At 37.6% G+C, this 23,480-nt stretch overlaps 2 protein-coding genes across 3 annotated transcripts in view; one reads left to right on the top strand and one right to left on the bottom strand.

Moving 5' to 3' along the window:
* Nucleotides 1-30: 30 nt before the first annotated feature.
* On the top strand, nucleotides 31-16,239 carry LIAS (lipoic acid synthetase). The gene is made up of 11 exons (XM_052641675.1): nucleotides 31-172; nucleotides 1,543-1,715; nucleotides 4,322-4,415; nucleotides 5,029-5,109; nucleotides 9,150-9,306; nucleotides 9,390-9,447; nucleotides 10,733-10,861; nucleotides 12,519-12,664; nucleotides 13,315-13,385; nucleotides 14,228-14,339; nucleotides 16,005-16,239. Exons 1-11 carry the CDS (start codon nucleotides 128-130, stop codon nucleotides 16,055-16,057), a joined length of 1,119 nt encoding a protein of 372 aa, XP_052497635.1. The 5' UTR covers nucleotides 31-127; the 3' UTR covers nucleotides 16,058-16,239.
* Nucleotides 16,240-21,236: 4,997 nt separating this feature from the next.
* UGDH (UDP-glucose 6-dehydrogenase) overlaps nucleotides 21,237-23,480 on the bottom strand; it is a 32,803-nt gene continuing 30,559 nt past the window's right edge. For both annotated transcript variants that reach the window (XM_052642086.1, XM_052642085.1), the window contains exon 12: nucleotides 21,237-21,434. In XM_052642086.1, the coding sequence (XP_052498046.1) occupies nucleotides 21,324-21,434 (111 nt within the window). In that variant the 3' untranslated portion in view covers nucleotides 21,237-21,323. The remainder of the gene's footprint in view (nucleotides 21,435-23,480) is intronic.

Below are 23,480 nucleotides of genomic sequence, written 5' to 3' on the forward strand. Positions count from 1 at the left end.
CGCGGAGCTGAGCGAGTTCCACCGGGTCAGGGTGGTTCATCTTGTCGTAAATCTGGCGACGGTTTATCCTTTTCTCTTTTCCCGGGAATTACTGATTATTCGTCCTTGTTAGGAAAGAAAGAGCGAGATGTCTCTACGCTGCGGGGGCGCGGTCCGCACCGTGGGCCCCCGGGTGAGCGGCTGGGGGAGCAGGGTGCGGGCGTAGGGTAGAGGGCTCCCATCCCTTTAGAGCGCCCAATAATGCCAGCATTTACTGAATGTTTGCTTCTAGCCAGGTTTTCTTCTAAACATTTTTCGTGTGGTATCTCGTCTAATTCTTCAGACACCCCAAGGAAGTTAAGTCTCTGGTAGTGATTTGTTTGTAGGTATCTCTGGCTGACGCTGAGAGGTGTCTTTTTTTTTCTTGCATGTCAGTGATTTGTACTAGACACCGGTTTGGGCAATTAGAACCCAAATCTGTGTTGTAAGCTTGAGCGGGAGACCTGGGCGAGAACAGTAGCAATTGTGCAGCATCTATAGGCACACTTTTTTTTTAACTTTGAGTTTTATAGTGTTTTGGCTGTCTTGTCCATGTGTGTGTTCAAATCCATAAGCTGACGGCTTCTTTTGGTCAACAAATATATATTGAGTGACTTCCTTGATCAAACACAGAATATAACGTAGAAAATTGGAATAGTAAGTTTGGTTTCCCTACTTCAAGTTCTCTGAAATCAGCTGGGTTAAACCTTAAACTTCTAAGTTTTAACACATGTGTTTATCCAAAGCCCAAGGCAGAGATAATTTACTTCAGATTTTATTTAAACGTCCTTGACTCGTCAGGAATAGAAAATTCAAATCTGTAGCATCTTCTCCTATTGCAGTTTAAACTTGAATGACTGACTTTTAGTCCTGATACGGATAAAGTGTGGCATGTTTTGTTAGCCAGTTCCAGAAGTTTCCAAATCTATTTTAAATCAACGGACTTTTGGACTCAGAGGGAGAGGGAGAGGGTGGGATGATTTGGGAGAATGGCATTCTATCATGTATACTATCATGTAAGAATTGAATCGCCAGTCTATGTCTGACGCAGGATACAGCATGCTTGGGGCTGGTGCATGGGGATGACCCACAGAGATGTTATGGGGAGGGAGGTGGGAGGGGGGTCCATGTTTGGGAACACATGTAAGAATTAAAGATTTTAAAATTAAAAAAATAAAAAACTATAATAAAAAAATAATAAATCTAGACATAAATAGTTAATTCCTATTCTTCTTTAGGTTTGTTTTGTTCCCTTTGGGTCCTCCTTAGCCTTATTCAACACAGAGCTTGTAAGTAGTTTAACATCATTTCTGAATCAGTTCTCTGGCTTACTCTTCCTTTTAGCTATTTAAATAGGTTAAAACTAAGTTATTACTAACTCTTCTAAATAAATTTTTGCCTGGGAAATCCCATGGACAGAGGAGCCTGGTGGACTATATAGTCCATGGGGTTGCAAAAGAGTCAGACATGACTTAGTGACTAAACAGCAAACTAAATAAATGTCATAATGAACCCTTTGTTTAGGTATTTGGAAGATATTTATGCAGCCCTGTCAGAGAAGTAAGTACCCTGCCAGATGAAAAAAAGGAATTTTTACAGAGCGGACCAGACCTTCAAGAATTTATATCTGGTGATCTGGCTGACAAGAGTACCTGGGATGAATATAAAGGAAATTTAAAACGCCAGAAAGGAGAAAGGTAATTGAAAATTTGGGGTAATTTTAACATCCCATTTCTTCATAGTGTGTCATTTTCAGATATAACCAAACCCTGAAATACATTTTTAATCAGCTTGTTAAATTTAGCTAAAAATCATTAGAAAGAACTAATAACTAACATAGAATAGGCAAATAGGTGAAATTTTCTTTTCTGTCTGTCCTCTGAGGGCCTTGCTAGGACTTATCCATCCTATACCACCATCTCCCTTTGTCGATCCAGTAACAAGTGTCTTCAGAGAGCAAAGATTATCACCTTGATATTAGTCTGTTACTCTTTGATAAGGTTTTCATTGTTACTGGGTGCTGATGATCTAACTTGTTTCTCCTAGCACGGATAGCATGCCTTAGTTTAAAAGAATTGTAAGAGAATTTGGTGCAGAGCACAAATTGTTTGGGGAGATACTTTACCCAGCAACTTCTAGACTACAAGTGGGTGGAAGACAAGGGAAACCTGAGGATATGTAGCCTTTACTCCAAATTTTACATTTTTTTTCCATTTAACATCTATCAAAATCAAAGAACAGAAAGTTCACCTGTGGGGTCTCTTCTTAATCTGAACAAATACAGAACTTTTTGTCAGTATTATTCATTAGGGAATGAGATGTTTCAAAAGCTCCTTTTTTTTTTTTTAAAGATGGTATTACTCTGTGCCTTTGCAAAACAAAGACATGAGCAAAGTGCCCTGATAGACACAGTTATGAGTGTTTTCTAAAGTGGTTTGAGCAAATCTAAGTTGATACCAAGGGAACATTTCATGCAAAGATGAGCTCGATAAAGGACAGAAATGGTATGGACCTAACAGAAGCAGCAGATATTAAGACGAGATGGTAAGAATACACAGAAAAACTGTATAAAAAAGATCTTCAAAACCCGGATAATCACAGTGGTGTGATCACTCATCTAGAGCCAGACATCTTGGAATGTGAAGTCAAGTGGGCCTTAGAAAGCATCACTACGAACAAAGCTAGTGGAGGTGATGGAATTCCAGTTGAGCTATTTCAAATCCTGAAAGATGATGCTGTGAAAGTGCTGCACTCAATATGCCAACAAATTTGGAAAACTCAGCAGTGGCCACAGGACTGGAAAAGGTCAGTTTTCATTCCAATCCCAAAGAAAGGCAATGCCAAAGAATGCTCAAACTACCGCACAATTGTACTCATCTCACATGCTAGTAAAGTAATGCTCAAAATTCTCCAAGCCAGGCTTCAGTAATACGTGAACCGTGAACTTCCTGATGTTCAAGCTGGTTTTAGGAAAGGCAGAGGAACCAGAGATCAAATTGCCAACATCCGCTGGATCATGGAAAAAGCAAGAGAGTTCCAGAAGAACATCTATTTCTGCTTTATTGACTATGCCAAAGCCTTTGACTGTGTGGAACACAATAAACTGTGGAAAAATCTGAAAGAGATGGGAATACCAGACCACCTGACCTGCCTCTTGAAAAATCTGTATGCAGGCCAGGAAGCAACAGTCAGAACTGGACATGGAACAACAGACTGGTTCCAAATAGGAAAAGGAGTACGTCAAGGCTGTATATTGTCACCTTGCTTATTTAACTTCATGAGAAACGCTGGACTGGAAGAAGCACAAGCTGGAATCAAGACTGCTGGGAGAAATATCAATAAACTCAGATATGCAGATGACACCACCCTTATGGCAGAAAGTGAAGAGGAACTAAAAAGCCTCTTGATGAAAGTAAAAGAGGAGAGTGAAAAAGTTGGCTTAAAGCTCAACATTCAGAAAACGAAGATCATGGCATCCGGTCCCATCACTTCATGGGAAATAGATGGGGAAGCAGTGGAAACAGTGTCAGACTTTATTTTTTGGGGCTCCAAAATCACTGCAGATGGTGACTGCAGCCATGAAATTAAAAGACGCTTATTCCTTGGAAGAAAAGTTATGACCAACCTAGATAGCATATTCAAAAGCAGAGACATTACTTTGCCAACTAAGGTCCATCTAGTCAAGGCTATGGTTTTTCCAGTGGTCATATATGGATGTGAGAGTTGGACTGTGAAGAAGGCTGAGTGCCGAAGAATTGATGCTTTTGAACTGTGGTGTTGGAGAAGACTCTTGAGAGTCCCTTGGACTGCAAGGAGATCCAACCAGTCCATTCTGAAGGAGATCAGCCCTGGGATTTCTCTGGAAGGAATGATGCTAAAGCTGGAACTCCAGTACTTTGGCCACCTCATGCGAAGAGTTGACTCATTGGAAAAGACTCTGATGCTGGGAGGGATTGGGGTCAGGAGGAGAAGGGGACGACAGAGGATGAGACGGCTGGATGGCATCACTGACTTGATGGACACGAGTCTGAGTGAACTCCAGGAGTTGGTGATGGACAGGGAGTCCTGGCGTGCTGCGATTCATGGGGTCGCGAAGAGTCGGACACGACTGAACGACTGAACTGAACTGAACTGAACTGAACTTTGATTCTGTTATCTCCTGTGGCAGAAATTAAAAGAATCATTCCAGGATTACAGGGGGAAAATTCCCAGTTGGTCATCTTAATAGATCAAAGTAACTTCAAAGCGGTGTGCTTATTTGGGAACATATTTGTTAGCATATAGTTATTTTGGCTTTCTGCAGGTTAAGACTACCTCCATGGCTAAAGACAGAGATTCCTATGGGGAAGAATTACAATAAGCTGAAAAACACTTTGCGGAATTTAAATCTTCACACAGTAAGTTTTGTTACTTACTGTTAAGGGTTAAGTATCCCTCTTTACCAGAAGACATAATTTTTCTATGCATATATAACTTGAAAATTAATAAAATACATATTGAAAATAGCAACGAAAGTAAAGACGTTTTCACGTTACTCTCAGTAATGGAAATAGTTTTAAAAGTTATTTTCCCTGCAAAAGAAGCAAAAAGTAATTGTATTTCTTAGCCACTTATTTAATAGTACAAACCAAAAAATTTTTTTCTGCCATTCAGGGAATGAGAGTTTTTGTTTGTCTTGTATTACAAATTAAGTACATGCTTGTTGGAAAGGATATATTAAATGTGAAACATACTATATGAAATCTCAAATGTTTGTTATACCACTTTAAGTATTCAACATGTACCCTTGTAGACTTTTTTATTTGTACATATAAAACATATACATTCATAGTTTTTAATTTAAAAATAGAATCCTAATATCTGTGTAGTTTGGCAGTTTAACAGCATTTCCAAATAGTGAATTTCTTAACATACTATATAAAGAATGGATAGTATAAAATGCCTGATGACTAATTTCTCAGTTGGTAAATATTTTCAACCTGATTGTATTCAGTTCTCTTTTACTCATAGGTGTGTGAGGAAGCTCGATGTCCCAATATTGGAGAGTGTTGGGGAGGTGGAGAACATGCTACCGCCACAGCCACAATCATGGTAAGGCCACCCTCAAATTCCAGAGTTTTAGTCTAGAAACTGAAAGGAAATGTTTTATGTCTTTTTCCTACAAATGTTCATTTTGAGTCTCAAAAAAATATGATATTTTTTGTTACATATGAGTTTGTGGTGGGGGTGAAACTTGACGGAATAATCTAGCTTGTTACAATCTCACCTTTCTCTGAATAAGTCTGTTATTGATTCTTCCATCTACCTGATAGAATATAATAATTAATTACATGCTACCTTGAACTACCTCTTCTATTAATTTATATTTCCCTCTCATGGGCCTTTCAGTTAGCCCATGATCCTCTGATCTTGAGGGTGCTAAACTGGACTCCAGGAAGTAGGTTGGACTCAGGCCTCCTCTGCAGAGCTTTATTCTTGGACCAGCTGCTCACCAAGGATATTCTTATCACAGAGGATGGAAGGAGCACAAGAGGGCAAGCCAAGCATCCATGCTCACTTGAGGCTTATGCTTGGTCATGTCATCTGTCATTCTGTTGGCTAAAATAAGTCACATGACCAAGCCAGATCAATGGGAATAGAGGTCTAAGTTCCTCCCTCAGAAGGTGGGCCCTGCAAGTAACATGGCAGTGGGTAAAACGTACAATCTTAATATGATGGAGTAAGAAATGGAATTCACAATGCAGTCTACCATATTTATTCATACAAAGAGATTGAAATATTGGGTTAAATCTAAATTATGTCTAACTTAAAGTTATGCTTGTCTGGGGAATGTCTGATAAATGAGTTATACCAGCAAGAGGCTATTTACATGAGAATCTGGAAATTCATGTGAGATAGAGCTCCTTCTAGAATAATACAGAGCCAGCCAGAGAGCTTTTTTTTTTCTTTTTAAGTAGCTGCTTTTTTTTTTTTTTCTTTTTACTTTATTTTAATTTACAATACTGTATTGGTTTTGCCATACATCAGCATGGATCTGCCACGGGTGTACATGAGTTCCCAGTCCTGAACCCCACTCCCACCTCCTTCCCCACACCGTCTCTCTGGGTCATCCCAGTGCACCAGCCCCAAGCATCCTGTATCCTGCATTGAACCTAGACTGGCAATTCATTTCTTACATGATATTATACATGTTTCAATGCCATTCTCCCAAATCATCCCACCCTTTCCCTCTCCCACAGAGTCCAAAAGACTGTTCTATACATCTGTGTCTCTTTTGCTGTCTCGCATACAGGGCTATCGTTACCATCTTTCTAAATTCCATATATATGTGTTAGTATACTGTATTGGTGTTTTTCTTTCTGGCTTACTTCACTCTGTATAATAGGCTCCAGTTTCATCCACCTCATTAGAACTGATTCAAATGTATTCTTTGTACTCCATTGTGTTTATGTATCACAGCTTTCTTACCCATTCGTCTGCTGATGGACATCTAGGTTGCTTCCATGTCCTGGCTATTATAAACAATGCTGCGATGAACACTGGGGTACACGTGTCTCTTTCAATTCTGGTTTCCTCGGTGTGTATACCCATTAGTGGGATTGCTGGGTCATAAGGCAGTTCTTTTTGTAGTTTTTTAAGGAATCTCTACACTGTTCTCCATAGTGGCTGTACTAGTTTGCATTCCCACCAACAGTGTAAGAGGGTTCCCTTTTCTCCACACCCTCTCCAGCATTTATTGCTTGTAGACTTTTGGATCGCAGCCATTCTGACTGGTGTGAAATGGTACCTCATTGTGATCTTGATTTGCATTTCTCTAATAATGGATGATGTTGAGCATCTTTTCATGTGTTTGTTAGCCATCTGTATGTCTTCTTGGGAGAAATGTCTATTTAGTTCTTTGGCCCATTTTTTGATTGGGTCGTTTATTTTTCTGGAATTGAGCTGCATGAGTTGCTTGTATACTTTTGAGATGAGTTGTTTGTCAGTTGCTTCATTTGCTATTATTTTCTCCCATTCCGAAGGCTGTCTTTTCACCTTGCTTATAGTTTCCTTTGTTGTGCAGAAACTTTTTAATTTTAGTTAAATCCCATTTGTTTATTTTTGCTTTTATTTCCAGAATTCTGGGAGGTGGGTCATAGAGGATCCTGCTGTGATTTATGTCGGAGAGTGTTTTGCCTATGTTCTCCCCTAGGAGTTTTATAGTTTCTGGTCTTATGTTTAGATCTTTAATCCATTTTGAGTTTATTTTTGTGTATGGTGTTAGAAAGTGTTCTAATTTCATTCTTTTACAAGTGGTTGACCAGTTTTCCCAGCACCACTTGTTAAAGAGATTGTCTTTAATCCATTGTATATTCTTGCCTCCTTTGTCGAAGATAAGGTGTCCATAGGTGTGTGGATTTATCTCTGGGCTTTCTGTTTTGTTCCATTGATCTATATTTCTGTCTTTGTGCCAGTACCATACTGTCTTGATGACTGTGGCTTTGTAGTAGAGCCTGAAGTCAGGCAGGTTGATTCCTCCAGTTCTAGTCTTCTTTCTCAAGATTGCTTTGGCTCAGAGAGCTTTTCTAAGTTCAGTTCAGTTCAGATCAGTTGCTCAATCGTGTCCGACCCTTTGCGACCCCATGAATCGCAGCACACCAGGCCTCCCTATCCATCACCAACTCCCGGAGTTCACTCAGACTCAACGTCCATCGAGTCAGTGATGCCATCCAGGCATCTCATCCTCTGTCGTCCCCTTCTGCCCCCAATCCCTCCCAGCATCAAAGTCTTCTCCAATGAGTCAACTCTTCGCATGAGGTGGCCAGAGTACTGGAGTTTCAGCTTTAGCATCATTCCTTCCAGAGAAATCCCAGGGCTGATCTCCTTCAGAATAGACTGGTTGGATCTCCTTGCAGTCCAAGGGACTCTCAAGAGTCTTCTCCAACACCACAGTTCAAAAGCATCAATTCTTCGGCGCTCAGCTTTCTTCACCGTCCAACTTTCACATCCATACATGACCACTGGAAAAACCATAGCCTTGACTAGACGGACCTTAGTTGGCAAAGTAATGTCTCTGCTTTTGAATATGCTATCTAGGTTGGTCATAACTTTCCTTCTATGCAACGTCAATTCTTTTTTTTTTTTTTTAATTTATTTGGCTGCACTGAGTCTTGGTTGCCACACGTGGTATCTTTAGTTGTGGCATGTGGGATCCTGTTCCCCGACCAGGTATCAAACCCAGGCCCCCTGCATCAGCAGTGTGGAGTCTTAGCCACTGGGCCACCAGGGAAGGCCCCAACGTCAATTCTTGAAGGAAGAAGTTATTCTGAATACTCCCTGATGGAAATCTCTGGTTTTATCCCTTGCCTGCTCTCCATGATCACTGTTGCTGCCTAGTGTCTCCTGGGAGGTTTCATTGTTTCAGTAACATTCTGTGAGATGATGGGCCTAATTACCACTGCAGTGAGTTCCTTCTGAATGAGTTAAACATAAAGGGGAAGAATTGCTTTCTGCCTCAAATCAAAACCCCTAGCATAGGGCTTTGAAACTCCAGTGGCTCCAAAACATCCGTAGTGGCTGTGCTTGGCGAGGGGTAGAGCATGGTAGTGACCCATGGCAGCAGAAGCAGTGTCCTGGAGAAACAGCAGGGAATCCCGTTACTAACTTTTTATGTGTTTTTCTGTTTCATCTGTTTAACAAGAGGGAGCTATGCCTTCTGTTTAACTTCCACAGAGATCTGCATATTGATAGGTTAATTGAATATTTTGTTTCTTTTAACATCATTTTTGTTAAAATTAAGTAGATATAAAAGAATTTTTATAACCTATGTGTAAGTTATAAAGACTACCAATACGCAGATACCCTGATACCTCCAGTTTGAGAACAGAACATTAGTTTTTCATCCCTTCTTGATCCCATCCCCTTTCTTTTTCCCTTAACACTATTCCTTATTCTGAGTTTATTGTTTCCTTTTCTTTCTTGTTTTACCATATATATTTGTATTCCTTAACTATATTGTTTAGCTTTGAATGTTTCAAATTTCATATAAACAGGGTCAAAATTTGTTCATTCCTTGCAGTTTTATTCCCTTACGAGTATATTTTTCAAAGTCATTTGTTTATTTGATTTAAACTGTAACATCTCTATTCTAGTTGATGGGTGACACATGTACAAGAGGTTGTAGATTTTGTTCTGTTAAGACTGCAAGAAATCCACCTCCACTGGATGCCAGTGAGCCCTACAATACTGCAAAGGCAATTGCAGAGTGGGGTCTGGATTATGTTGTCCTGACGTCTGTGGATCGAGATGGTTAGTGAGACATCATTACCTCTTCTTAAATTGACTTATTAAGCTGTGATGTCATCTTAAGCAGTGGATTCTCTTGATTCCAGATATGCCTGATGGAGGAGCTGAGCACTTTGCAAAGACTGTATCTTACTTAAAGGAAAGGTACTTGTTTTTGCATTTGCTTGTGCAATTTAGGGACTTTTGTTGACCCATATTAAATTCAGTTTATTTAAGGTTTTTTTAAGGTTAACTTAAAGCAGTGGTTACTAACTTTTTGCAGGGGGTTATAAAAACTCGTTTTATAATCTGCTGGAAATTAAAGTCTTCCCAGGACTGAATTGAATAAATCATCATCTAGGAGAAGTTAGGATGAGATAAACGCCCACATTGTTAAAATATGTAATCATAATATAAATTTTATTGATATTGACATGCCCTGGGGATTTTACCCATAACTCACATTTTATTAATATGTAAATTTTATTTTAAAAGCCTTTAAAAAGGAGTTTATGCTTATTTCCTATAGCTCAGAACTAGTCTGGCACCTAGCACACTCAGTAAATGTTTTTGCCCTGATTCCGCCAATATTTTCTATTTGTTTTTTTAATAGTTCATTTAAAAAAAGTTTGCTGTTCCACCCATAAAATTGATTTCACAAACTACCAGTGGGTCCCTCCTTGCAATTAAACAGTGAGCTATAGGATGTGTTCTTTCAACATCTCTTGAATCCAAGACAGGGTACGATGTGGTGCTTTCTACATCTGTTCTCTCATAAAACAACTCCAAAAAAAAAAGTTGCAATTTGGTTTGTGAAAAAGTTTATTAGTTTCTCAGTCATTTCTACTGCTTATCAAAGGGAACAGCTCTATTACCTAGTTCATACTTTAATGCTTGAATGCATAGTATAAATAGATTAATGTTTAGCTTGTATTTCATTTAAGCAAAGCTCATGACTCAGCAACTCAGAAGACAGGTTTTAAAGCCCAGAACACTTGTGAAATATTTTACCAAGAGGAAGGGAGGAGGGCATTATTCATGAATTTTAAAAGAAATCAAAATTAAGGCAATCACTTTATATTCACATAAGAGGTATCCCAATTTACTTTCATAAAAATATGTTATTTTTTATTTAATACTTAATATTTTAATTTCTTCAAACACCTTTTAATAAAGTTTAAAAGTTTATGTCATCCCCAAATTTATTCTGATCATTATTTGCAAGCAGATGTGTTTTAACCACAGTGTACATATTATCTGATGTTCTAGGTTGTCACTGTTTTCATTTAACAGTTCATATATAAGCATTTGTCTGTTGGTGCTGTTCTTGGCAAGATTCTGAAGCTTACTGTGCTGAAACTGATGCTGAATGCATACTGATGATTTCTATTTTGAGCAAGTTTCGTCAGTTCTTTTCCTCAGTGTGATACCTATCTCTTTTTCACTATAGGAATCCAAAAATTCTTGTGGAATGTCTCACCCCTGATTTCCGAGGAGATCTTAAAGCAATAGAGAAAGTTGCCCTGTCAGGATTAGATGTATACGCACATAATGTAGAAACAGTTCCAGAATTACAGAGGTGATTTCATGTATGGAGTAATGTTGGGAAGTTTGGAGGGTCAAATCTGCTATACTTTTTTTCAGGGGAGAAGATTGTAATTTTATAAAGTGAACTCTCTTTAAACAAAACTGTGTTTTTTTAAAAATATATATATGTCTAGTACAGAAATATTAGAAAATATAGACAACAAAAAGAGTATAGACATCATCCATATTTCTACCTGGTAATATCAGTTACTTACATCTCAGTGTCTATATACTTACATATTTATGCATGTGTGTATATGTTTTGGTATACGCATACAAACATAACTAGCATCTTTTTTTCTTTCCTTTTTTTGGTAAAGTATTGCAAGTGCTGATGAGCTGGGTTTTTTTCCCAAAGAACAATTTTCAAAAAGAAACATATTACAAAAGAGCAATTGATTGTAGTTCTAAAAAAGGACATATAACAATGCATTTGACAATAATATATACAGTAAATGATCCTGAAAAAAAATGGTATCATTCAGATGTATTTTAAATCTCTTTTAAAAAAGTAGGTACTGTGCTTTCTTACTCTTCCTAGTAATTTTAGTAGTTAAGAATAATTATAGATTGTTATTCTGTATCAATAACTATTCGTATTTCAGAAAAATAAAAAATTTCAGGCAAGATTATACATTCATTTTCATTATTTTAGTAAAGCATTTGGTAGTGATTTTATTAGGTTCTACATGTTATTCTGTGTCATAGAAGTATGATAAACAACAACCAGCATTTCTACCAAATCATAACTGTATTAGGGAGCATAATTTAAATTCAGTGGATAAATACTTTCAAAAAGTATTTTCCTTATTATCAGTATTGTGGTTACTTTTAATTTCATAAATTTGTTCCCTCTCCTCCTGTGTGAACTGGTCTCTGACTAAAAATAGCAACCATAACAACAGATCAGTTACACAGAATAAAGGTACATTAGAGTTCAAATCAATGCAATTTAACATCAGCAACTGTGTCCTTTGGGCCTTTATCCATTTAAAACTTGGTGGTTTGTCCCCTGTTGAAGTCAAGCACACAGCCTGTTCCAGCCTTGTCATATCTTATGATCCCACCACCAGTGGGTGCCAGTTTCTCTGTTTTCATTTAAAAAACATTATCCTTTCCAGTGAAAATTCCAGAATAGTGCTTTTTTTTTTTTAACCTAAGAAATGTCAATGCTGTGTAGTTACCAGCAGAGGGCAGCTTAGTCTTTAGAAAAGAAATGAACATAGAAGTTTCAGTCCTCTGAAATGGTTCAGGTTAAACAGTTTTTGCTTTGTTCAGTATCGAAATTTTCTTCCATGTTTCCCCCTTCTCTCAGTTACCCTTATAACCACTCATTCTCCGGCTGAAGAATCCTGGTTTCTCAATAAGTAATTCATAAACTGAATTACTTCATTCATGACTTCTGTTCTCATTTTCCCTGCCCCAGGCTTGAAAGGCCTGAAAAGTCAACAGAACTGGGGGCCTAGTGAAGCCTCATTTTCTTTCCCAAAGTAACAGTTAGACATTTGTGCACAAATGCTGCCATTGACCCATATGATGCGGTGTGATGTCCAGAATGTACCTTCCTGGTGTTTCAGCTTGCTTGCATAATTATGTACTTAGTTGAGTTTGTGGTTATTCTTGCTGACAACAGCTCTGCTGTTTTCAAGGAAAGTTCGTGATCCCCGGGCCAATTTTGACCAGTCTCTACGCGTACTAAAACATGCCAAGGAGGTTCGACCTGATGTTATTTCTAAAACATCTATTATGTTGGGTTTAGGTGAGAATGATGACCAAGTATATGCCACGATGAAAGGTAAAGAAATTGAAAAATGAAAACTCTTTTCCATTTAACTTGAGTGATAGCAGGAATCCCACTTTGGAAGACCTGGTATGCTTTCTCCATAGTCTCAGTGAAAGTGCTAGTGAGAACAAAAATTTAGGATGTGGTTATAAACAGCAGCATAGAAAGGAAAGGAAGAATGTTTTCTTAAAACTTTATGGAATGATGTACAGGATGCTTAGAATATGGAATTTGCATTCCATTTTATTCCTTACCCTTTCATCAACTAAAAACATGATTTTGTCTGCTTTTCTTGTCCAGTCAAGACAATTTTTGAGTGCTAGCCAGGTACCAGGAGCTCTGTCAACCACTGACAGCTCAAAGATGACTAAGGTGAATCCAGGCCTTTGAGAAAGTGCTTACTTACAGCATTGTTACATAACATGGTGTGCTTTTGACTTTTAGTCTATTAAATCTGTTTGCTTTGCAATTCTTGAGCTTCTTAAATTTTAAAATATAAAAGCTTTTATTTTACCTGAGGGCCCTTGGCTAACTTGCAGTTATCTATTGGTTCAAAGAGTAATAAATTCAAATAATAATTAAAAGCTACTCTTTACAGCAATGCATACAGATAGCACTGTAAAAAAAATCTGCTCATATAATGTGTGCTTTTCTTCCTATAGCTCTTCGTGAGGCAGATGTGGACTGTTTGACTTTAGGACAATATATGCAGCCAACAAAGCGCCACCTTAAGGTACAACTACCATAGGTTGCCAAATGTTTCTTGGCAGTTTGAATTAAATCTTTATTTTCTATAGGTAAAATTCAGAAGCTGCTTTTCAGTGTAATGGTCCATGTATATTTCTGAGTTCCCGTTCCATTTTATTATCCGCATAAAGTGGCTATGCTGCCACTTATTTGCTGCCCTCAATATTGTCTTATGAAAGTGACCTATAGGAAAAAAAAGCTTTTAAGTTGGGAAGTACATTCATATCACTCCTGCCAGTCTTGTGATTTGTTTTAGAATTATATGAGAGCCAGAGGTGAAGTAAGAAAGAAAAGCCAGTCTCCCTATTTCTATATCAGACATTTATTCATTCATCCAGAAAACTTTTCTTGAGTAAAACTTTCTGGCACTTTTCCATGTGCCAGACACAGTGCTGAGCAGAAGATACAAGATCAGTAACACAGTCTTATCCTTAGGGATCGATCTTACAGGCATGACTGATCCTTTCTCTTTTGGAATAGCTGCTGCTGCTAAGTCGCTTCAGTCATTTCCGACTCTGTGCAACCCCATAGACGGCAGCCCACCAGGCTCCCCTGTCCCTGGGATTATCCAGGCAAGAATACTGGAGTGGGTTGCCATTTCCTTCTCCAATGCATGAAAGTGAAAAGTGAAAAGTGAAAGTGAAGTCGCTCAGTCGTGTCTGACTCTTAGCGACCTCATTGGAATAGCTAGTGTAATACAAAATTGATGTTTCCCCTTCACTGTAATTCACTACCATTATGTTCTGACCAAGTAGCCAACAAGTAGATTTACATATAGAACTAAAATGATTTTGGAAAATTCTAGAATCTAGAATTCTTTAAATCTAGGTTGAAGAATACGTTACTCCTGAAAAGTTCAAATACTGGGAAAAAGTAGGAAATGAACTTGGATTTCACTATACTGCAAGTGGCCCCCTGGTGCGTTCTTCATACAAAGCAGGTAAGTTCATGCTTCTGTTTAGTCCATAATTTTAGTGTAATTTTACTAGCTGCAATATGATTTTTAACCTTTGTAATTTCAGCTCTTATTTTGATAAATAGCTTGAGCTGACTTATGAAAATAAAAGCCTTTTTAAGAGAGAAAGTCATGTGGTAATGGCCATTACAAGAATAAACAGCTAGTTATTTTTTTGATATATCCAAACTGTGTTATACATTAATGATCTGTTTAATGACTGTTATATGTTGAAGTCTAATCCTAGATATGTTTAAATTAGGCATAAATTCTGATTGTAAAAATTAATGTTTAGGTGTAATATTTAGTGTGTTCTATAAAGAAATTGAAGACTTTTTTGATGAACTAGCAACAGCTTATCTTGGTTATAAAACCCAAGAATTTGATCAGATGCTGATTGACAGACTGGGAACTTTGGAAATAATTATAAATTATTCTTCTTCAAGCAGTGCTGCTGGCGAGCTAAAAATATACATAAAGGATAGGACCAACAGCAGCTTCCAGGGTGGTTAAAGTAGAATAATATCATTTGAAAGGAGTTTTTGTTGGTTTTTTGTTTTGTTTTGTTTTTTGGTAAGGCAAATTTCTCACTTTTACAAGTAAGTGAATTATAAACTTTTAAATTCCTTTAAAATTACCAGTAAAAGAACAAAGCCTTAGATTCAGATGGATTAGGACATGATAATATGGTTCTGTTCTTATCAGATTTAGATAAAGCCTGGGACAGCAGGGATTATTCTCTCCATTACTTGGCTAGGTTATGAGCCTTGGGATTCTTGGTGATTATGTACACATCACAGTCATTGCATTCTACTCAGAAGATCCCCTGGAGAAGGAAATGGCAGCCCACTCCAGTATTCTTGCCTAGGAAATCCCATGGACAGAGGAATCTGGTGGGCTACAGTCCATGGGGTCACAAAAGAATCAGACACAACTAAGTGACTAAACAACAACATTAAGACTCCGCATACTGTTGGGCCTGGAGTACTGAGCTCTGGCGTTAAGCACTGAGCCGTGGTGTAACAGCCAGAGACTAAGCGGTACCTTAAGACCTGAAAAGTGAAATGCCCTCCTCCAAGTAGCTAATTTAGTGCACAGGCACATCTTAAGGAGTGCGGAGAGAATGCAAGCCCATTATAAGTGAAGAGCTCTTGCTTCCCTAGAGGGGAATAAGCTAAAGAAATTCCATCAAATGAATTTGCTCAACTGCAGCAAGGTCTCTGTTTTATAAATATTGAATCTAGGCTAATAATGTAGCTGAATTGCTCTCTGAAATAACTGTGCCAACCAACAGCAATACTTTATCAGTGCTGAGGAGTAGATACTGCACATAAAGTAGAATAAATGTACATAAAGTAGAATAAATGCACCTTAGATACGATAGGGTCACCCTTTATATGTGGAGTTACTTGAAAGAAAAATGGTAGATATTGTGGTGATAGAGAACGTCTTTTAAGGATAATGATCATTATGGTTGAGGAAAGAGCCAAAGATGTGGGGGATCTGTGGGGTTAGAGAATTATTGCCATTGAGAATTGAGAAGAAGGAAACACCAATAAATACAGGAGTTGTCTTTAAAGGGAAACATGGAAGTATAATTATTCTGAAATCTTAAATTGATACTAATATATTTTTATTTTTCCTAAATAGGTGAATTTTTCCTGAAAAATCTAGTGGCTAAAAGAAAAACAAAAGCCCTGTAACATTTAACGAGACATTCAAGATCATGATAGTTTTGGAAGTTTCACTCCAGTTGTTAACAGCAGTGATGGTATAATGCCTAGAATTCAGTGCATATATCCTAATTTTTTTTGTTTTAAGAAAAATGTCAATAAGCTATGCATATTTAACTATAATAATTCATTCGTCTTTTAGGATATCTTCTTTGTCCCAGTAAACAATTGCTTGTTATGATATAATCATAAAATGTCTTTGTAAGAGTTTATCATTAATTTAAATAATACATTAAAAACTTTAAGAAAGTCTTTTGAGCCTCTGTATATCATTGTCACCTTTCATTTCTGGAAAATGACATACTGTGATGAAACAGTATAGACTTGAGGTTATGTCTGTTTAGCAAAAACATCATTGGAATAATTAGAAAGGCTTAAGAATCTCAGTGTAGACCCTTCATATAGATAACAACTGTTTTATACCTACAGCATAGTTCTACATTGATTACTTGTTTAGGACTTCTATGAAACCAAGACCATGATTTTGTCCAAGATGGGGAAATATAACCTAATAATAAAATATTAACTCTGATTTTATAAAATTTGCTACATCACATGCACTGTCCACTTATTCCTTTTATTCAACTTACTTCACTCTGGTGAGGTGATTGTGTTCTATCATAGTAATGACCTGAGTGAGGAATTTCTTTCCTAACTAATAGAACTCAAATTCATCCTTTGACTCTGAATCCTGTTTTTCTACCACATCTCACTAGGGATGTATTTAGATGGCAATATGGTAAAATATGTAAGTTGGATAGCCATTTCTGTTTTGAAGTTTTAAATACATGAACTAATTTTTTTAATAGTGTATAACTTTGAAAATTACATTTTAATTTAACTCAGGGGAGCCATATATATTTTGAATCACTTTCCTCATGTTGTGTGTGTTCAGTCATGTCCAACTCTTTGCAACCCCATGGACTGTAGCCTACCAGGCTCCTCTGTCCATGGGATTTCACAGGAAAAAAAAAATGGATTAATTTTCAGACTCTGATTTTGTAACATAATCTGCTGTTAACAACTGCCCAGGGTAGGCAAGTGATAATGAAATATCTTAACAGGAGAGTTATTTTGTCAAGTGAAATTTTTGTTATCCCAGTGTAAAATAACTAAAATGGCATTTTATTAGCGTAAGTATAAAAGTTTTGAGGGGCTCCAAAATCACTGCAGATGGTGCCTGCAGCCATGAAATAAAAAGACGCTTACTCCTTGGAAGAAAAGTTATGACCAACCTAGACAGCGTATTAAAAAGCAGAGACATTACGTTGCCAACAAAGGTCCGTCTAGTCAAGGCTATGGTTTTTCCAGTAGTCATGTATGATTGTGCGAGTTGGACTATAAAGAAAGCTCAATGCCGAAGAATTGATGCTTTTGAACTGTGGTGTTGGAGAAGACTTGAGAGTCCCTTGGACTGCAAGGAGATCCAACCAGTCCATCCTAAAGATCAGTCCTGGGTGTTCATTGGAAGGACTGATGTTGAAGCTGAAACTCCAATACTTTGGCCACCTGATGCAAAGAGCTGACTCATTTGAAAAGACCATGATGCTGGGAAAGATTGAAGGCGGGAGAAGGGGACAACAGAGGATAAGGTGGTTGGATGGCATCACCGACTCAATGGACACGAGTTTGAGTAAACTCCAGGAGTTGGTGATGGACAGGGAGGCCTGGCGTGCTGCAGTCCATGGTGTCGCAAACAGTCGTACACAACTGAGCGACTGAACTGAATTGAACTAATGTTAAAGTTTTAATTTGTAACAACTGCTCATAAAAATAGTGAGTGGTAAAATGAAGCTATTTTGATACAGATGTGAAATTGGGAGTTATGGGTGATGTTTGCAGCCTTTGTCAGATCTCAATAGTCCATTTACTCCTTTGTTTTATTTTGGTTACATACTCTTGAGAAAAATCCTGTCTGGTACAGCTAAATAATAACACACTTGAAAACTTTAAAACATCTTGCAATCTCAGGATACTCTCCAGTTAAATATATTCCAAAAACCTGAAAGGTGATTAGCAAGAAATGTTCGATCTTTTGAATTTGTTATTCCTCCACTCGTTATTGCATAATTGACCATTCTATCAAGACTAGAATATGTGACCAAATCTGGTGGGCATGTACTGTAGAGATGCAGGTATAGTCCTTTATACAACTGCACAAGAATGGGCAGGCCTGAATTTTGAAAGGCCAGGACAGAGCTCTGACCTTCCTAAACAATGATGCATTAAAAACAAGCACATTTAAATGCACAGACGTGGCAGGCAGCGTATACAAAATTTCTGACCGGGTGGTACAAGTTAATGCATCCATAGTCTCCAATATGTAAAATTTGGTATGTGCCCATTTCAATATGTCTGATCCTTTTCTTTCTGTAGCACAAATGAAATTCTTTGAAAAAGTGAAAATGACAGGTGGCACATAGTTTTTAATCACAAAGTCAACTTGAAATGGCATAAACTTAATATTTCTCATTTGTTCACAATAAGAAAGAGAATAAAATATGCCAGTGGGGCATCAACATTGCCAGGGGAGAGGGAAGAAGTTGGAAGAGGGGTAGCTGCTAGATTAAGGGAGAAGAACAGAGGTCTCTGCCCCATTTCCAATGACTAAATCAGCCAACTCCAAAACCCAGTTCCTATTTGGTCAGATATAATTATTAATGAAACTAGTTTGAGCAGGAGTTTCTCTTACTTGCAGCTGAATGTATTAATTTATTTTTGTCATACCTCACAGCTTGCAGGATCTTAGTTCCCCAACCAGGGGCCTAACCCATGGTTCCCTGCATTGGCAGTTCAATTCAGTTCAGTTCATTTCAGTTCAGTCACTCAGTCGTGTCTGACTGTGACCCCATGAACCGCAGCATGCCAGGCCTCCGGATTCTTAACCACTGGACCATTAGGGAAGTCCTGATATTTTTATATATCCTTTTGTATTGGTTTGAATTTTTAAAAATCATGTCCATGTATTATTTTCAATTTTAAGTACTAGTTAATAATCTCAAAAGTACTAGCTAATAAATCTTTTTTTTTTTTGCCATACCATACAGCTTGTGGGGTCTCACGTCCCCAACCAGGGGTTGAACCAGGGCCACTGCAGTGAAAGCCCAAAATCCTAAACATGGGCCACCAGTGAGCTCCCCTAAAAATAGAAACGTATCAATTTTTTAAAAAATACAAGGTCTTTAATTGTCTTAATAGAGAAAACAATGGTAACCATCTTCTTGCAACTTTTCACATAAAGGCTCAAATTGCTATAAATTAACCTACCAAGTCACTTCTTCCCCATTACAGCCAGGTTTTATGGCTCTTTGTCTTTTGTATTTTCGTCCACTTGCCAGTTCTCCCACCTTCTAATCAGCAACCATGTTTTACACATTTAGTTATCAGTTCTAGGCACTGAGGCATCCTGCAACTTAAAACTGGTGCCTTATTCAACTGCTTTAGCAGGACACCTTTGCGTTATAATCCCTTTACTAGACTTTAAGATTGTTAGCAGAATATAAGAATATTCTCAAGAGAAATGAAGAGCAGTTCGTTAATAAGCCCACTCCCATTTCAAAATCTAGGAGTAAGGGATCATCTGTTGTCTCTTTCTGTTGTTTTGTTTCCTTCACTCTAGTCTGCCAACTTTTTCTTAAAGGGTCAGATAGCAATATATATGAAACCATTTAAAATGTAATCATGTAAAAATGTAAAAGACATCTTAGCTCACAGGTTGCTGTCCAGGTTTGGCCCATGGGATTTTGTTTGCCAATACCTGGTCTGTTCTCTTCCTTTCTTGCATCATTTGAAAGAACAACATAATGCCCCTTTTTCAAAAAAGGAGTGATTCTCCTGTCTAATGTCATACTGTCACGAACTTGCACTAGACAAAAAATAACCCACACACTGGCTTATGAAGAATATTTTATTTATGTATTTGATATCTGTACAGATGTCTCTGTCCTCATCTTTATCTCTATTATTGAACTGCAAAATTCCTAAAGGATGAGATTTGTATCTGTTTAACTCAATTTGTATACTCGGCAGAGCACAAGCATCAAATGGACATATTTCAATAATGATAAACACAAGAGAAAATCAAATATAAGTCAACAAGAGACATAAGAAAAAAAGCAGATGAAAACACAAAATTCCTTATTTTAGGATTATGCTATACATTAACTTGTAAAATCTACTACTGTAAGTTTATGTATGAGATTATATTGATTTTATTACTTAAAATGGGAGAAACTGCAGTAAGTCACAGGAATAAAATACAAAGTAAAAGTAACATAGTTTGGGCTTTTAGACTGAAAAACAATGATCAGTGAGGAAAAACAAGGAATGATACAGACTTTCATTTCACTACACTGATTTTTTCTTCACGTTTTTTAAAAAAGATTACCTTTTAGTCTTATTTGAATTGATTGGAAATGGGCAGTGGACTAAAGAAACCATCGATACAGCCCATTAAAACAAAAGGAGCAAAAGAACAATAACCAAACCAGACCTGTAGTGTTACTTCTAACGTGGAAGCATAGGCGGAAAAAAAGCACAAAGGCCACATTCTGTCCATGGCACCCTCCTCAATTCAGGGAGACAAGAAATGGCATGGAACACACCTCACCCAATTAATCCAGAAAACTTTAAATCTCCATGACACTATTGGAAAGGTTAACAGGTTTAGCCCAGTATTTAGCACAGCCATTTCATGGCAGAAAATACATGAGGTGGTGGTTTAATCACTAAGTTGTGTCTGACTCTGTTGCAATCCCATGGACTGTAGCCAGCCAAGCTCCTATGTCCATAGAACTTCCCATGCAAGAGTACTGGAGTAAGTAGTCACTTCCTACTCCAGCAGTGAAAATACATACTTAATGACAAGTAGATAAACCACTGATCAGAAAAACTGAGGAGTGTCACTCCCGTTACCATTTGATATTGAAGTGCTGCCTAAAGATATTTTATAAAGTAAAAAGTGTTGGAAGTTTAATTTTACAAAAATCGACACCATTAAAACCAACATGATTATTTGCTAATCCAATCACTGAGGTAACAATATTATAAAAATACGTAAAAAAATTCTAGTTTCATAATTACCAGATATGCTAATTCCCATATAGCTAGTATAAATTTGATTATTAAAAAAATAGTTTTGTTTCCTTAAAAGCACTTGGTTCATTTATCATTTAATATCAGATAGATATTTGCTATCTTGAAGTACCAAAAAAGTTCCAAATAAAAATGGCAATGTCTATACTCTGGGTTTCTTGTTGGGCATATCCTGAAGACTAAACTTTGGAATTTCACCAGAAGGAGCATATGGAATTCTCTTTGAAGACACCTTCTTGCCAATTGTTTCAATCTAGAGGAGAAAAGAAAATTGTTAACAATACCTAAACGTAACATTTTGCCATACAGTGTAATAAGGGCTAAAACCTAGATGATTTTTTTTTCTTTTTAAAGGCAGAAGAAGTTTCTCAGGTTGTGTAGGTTGCTGTGAAAGACCTTTGGTTCCTTCCATATTTTTTGTTTCTAGAGTCAGTCTACATTCCCCTTTTCATATTCATATCTAGACATGCTCACTACTCTCGTTCTTAACACCAGACTCCCTCAAACAGAATAGGAGATTTCATGCCACCGTGGCTTTAAAAGCAGATGTGAAAGCAATAAACAGCCCAGATTCCCATTCATTCACATTCTTCCAAACTCTATTCTAATGTCTTGTTTCCCTTATTCTAAAAAACTTGCATAAGTTATAACAGCATAGTTTTTAGAAGTTCAGGCTTCAGAGTCTTCAAGGCTCCAGTTGGAATCCTGACTGATAATTGCTGATACCTAAACTCTCTAAGGTCTTTCTTCCTTGTTCGTAAATGGTGTTACCCACCTACCTCGAAGGGCTGTGGTAAGGATTCAATTAGATAAAGTGCTCAGGACAATGTCTGGCATATTAAGTCAACCTTCAATAAACCAATAGTAGTCAATTTTCATTTTGCATATTACATTTAAAACTTTTCCCCCCTTTCCAAAATTATCAATATTATCTTTACAGACACTGTTTCTTTAATAATAGTTTATCTCCTCTCTACAGCAGAGAGAAATATACTAATTTTCAGAAATGTATTTTTAATTAAAAAGGATATTTTTAATTAAAAATTGATACTTAATGCTGACTCATACCACAAAGGGCTTCTGCTTATTTATTTGGCCAGGTCTTAGTGGCAGCACGCAAGATCCATCTTCATTGCTACATACAGGATCTTTGACTGTGGGATGTGAACTCTTTGTTGAGGCATGTGGGATCTAGTTCCCTGATCAGGAATTGAAAAGAGGCCACCTGCATTGGGAGTGTGGAGTCTTAGTCACTGGACCACCAAGGAGGTCCCTCTGCTTTGTATTAATCAGTTGTCTTATTTAATGGCTTATAAATTCTCTTTATTTAGCAATTCCAGTCTAATAGTTTTTTTAACCCTTACTAGGAATAGTTAATTATAAGAGCTCAAACTCATTAAAAAAAAAAAAAGATATATATATATGTTTCTGCATTTCTCCTCTAGATGAGTAAAACAGCAATGAGAGAAAATGTTTCTGTGCCTGCAAATAATGTTTAAAAAATAACACTGCTAAGTTAAGTTATGATTGGGAAAAACAGTCCCATTACTCACTAAGGAGAGGTTGGATAGAAGAGTCCCCAGGGTCTTTGATGGAATGTGAACTGACAAGGATGTCATCTGATTTGTGATGCAAGTTAATCTCTCATGGATGAGGAGTGGGCACTGAATTATAAGTAAGAAGGATCTTCAACAAGTCAGCGACAGGTTAAGGAAACAGATCAGGTATTTCGAACAGGGAACGAGGCCTTATCAGTACCTCTCCCAGACAGCTGGTGCTAAGCAGACGCACACAGCCAACTCGAAACACTGCCACACTCTGCTCTGCTCTGGGACTCTGCTGACAACAATCTCTTGGCAGATTTCTTTATCCTCCCAACCTCCCCCTTGGGCCCCAGACTCCACGTCTGCTGAGGAAATGGAAAGGGGCTCTTTCTTCTTAATACCTTTGAGGCCCCTGGTAGAACTGAAGTGGATGCAACATAAAATGTATTGTGCAGCTTTCTGTCTGCTCTCCAAACGTTCCATAACTGACTGACAAGCTTTGCATTAAAAGAGGGCCAGCACCCCTCCAGCTCCCATACTTTTCATTTAGACCTCTCACAGCACCAGCATAGAGCTAAGCACTCAGAGACAGAGGATCCTAAAGCAACATGCGACAACTATAGTACTAACACATTTCTATAGGAATAAACGACCTGGCCTCTGAGGGGGTCAGTGTGGCGTGCACAGTGTAACAGAGCAGCTTTGGAGGCTCTAGGAAAAAAAAAAAATTAATGCCTACATTTTCTTACTTGATG

Source organism: Budorcas taxicolor, chromosome 6 (assembly GCF_023091745.1).
Source record: "Budorcas taxicolor isolate Tak-1 chromosome 6, Takin1.1, whole genome shotgun sequence".
Classification (NCBI taxonomy): Eukaryota; Metazoa; Chordata; class Mammalia; order Artiodactyla; family Bovidae; genus Budorcas; species Budorcas taxicolor.

What these genes read in the sequence shown, in the direction of transcription:
- LIAS (XM_052641675.1), top strand. Translation starts at nt 128, where the DNA reads ATGTCTCTACGCTGCGGGGGCGCGGTCCGCACCGTGGGCCCCCGG. An exon ending in GGAATTTAAATCTTCACACA is followed by an intron (nt 4,416 to 5,028) that starts GTAAGTTTTGTT and finishes TTTTACTCATAG; the next exon opens with GTGTGTGAGGAAGCTCGATG. An exon ending in AGTATATGCCACGATGAAAG is followed by an intron (nt 12,665 to 13,314) that starts GTAAAGAAATTG and finishes TTCTTCCTATAG; the next exon opens with CTCTTCGTGAGGCAGATGTG.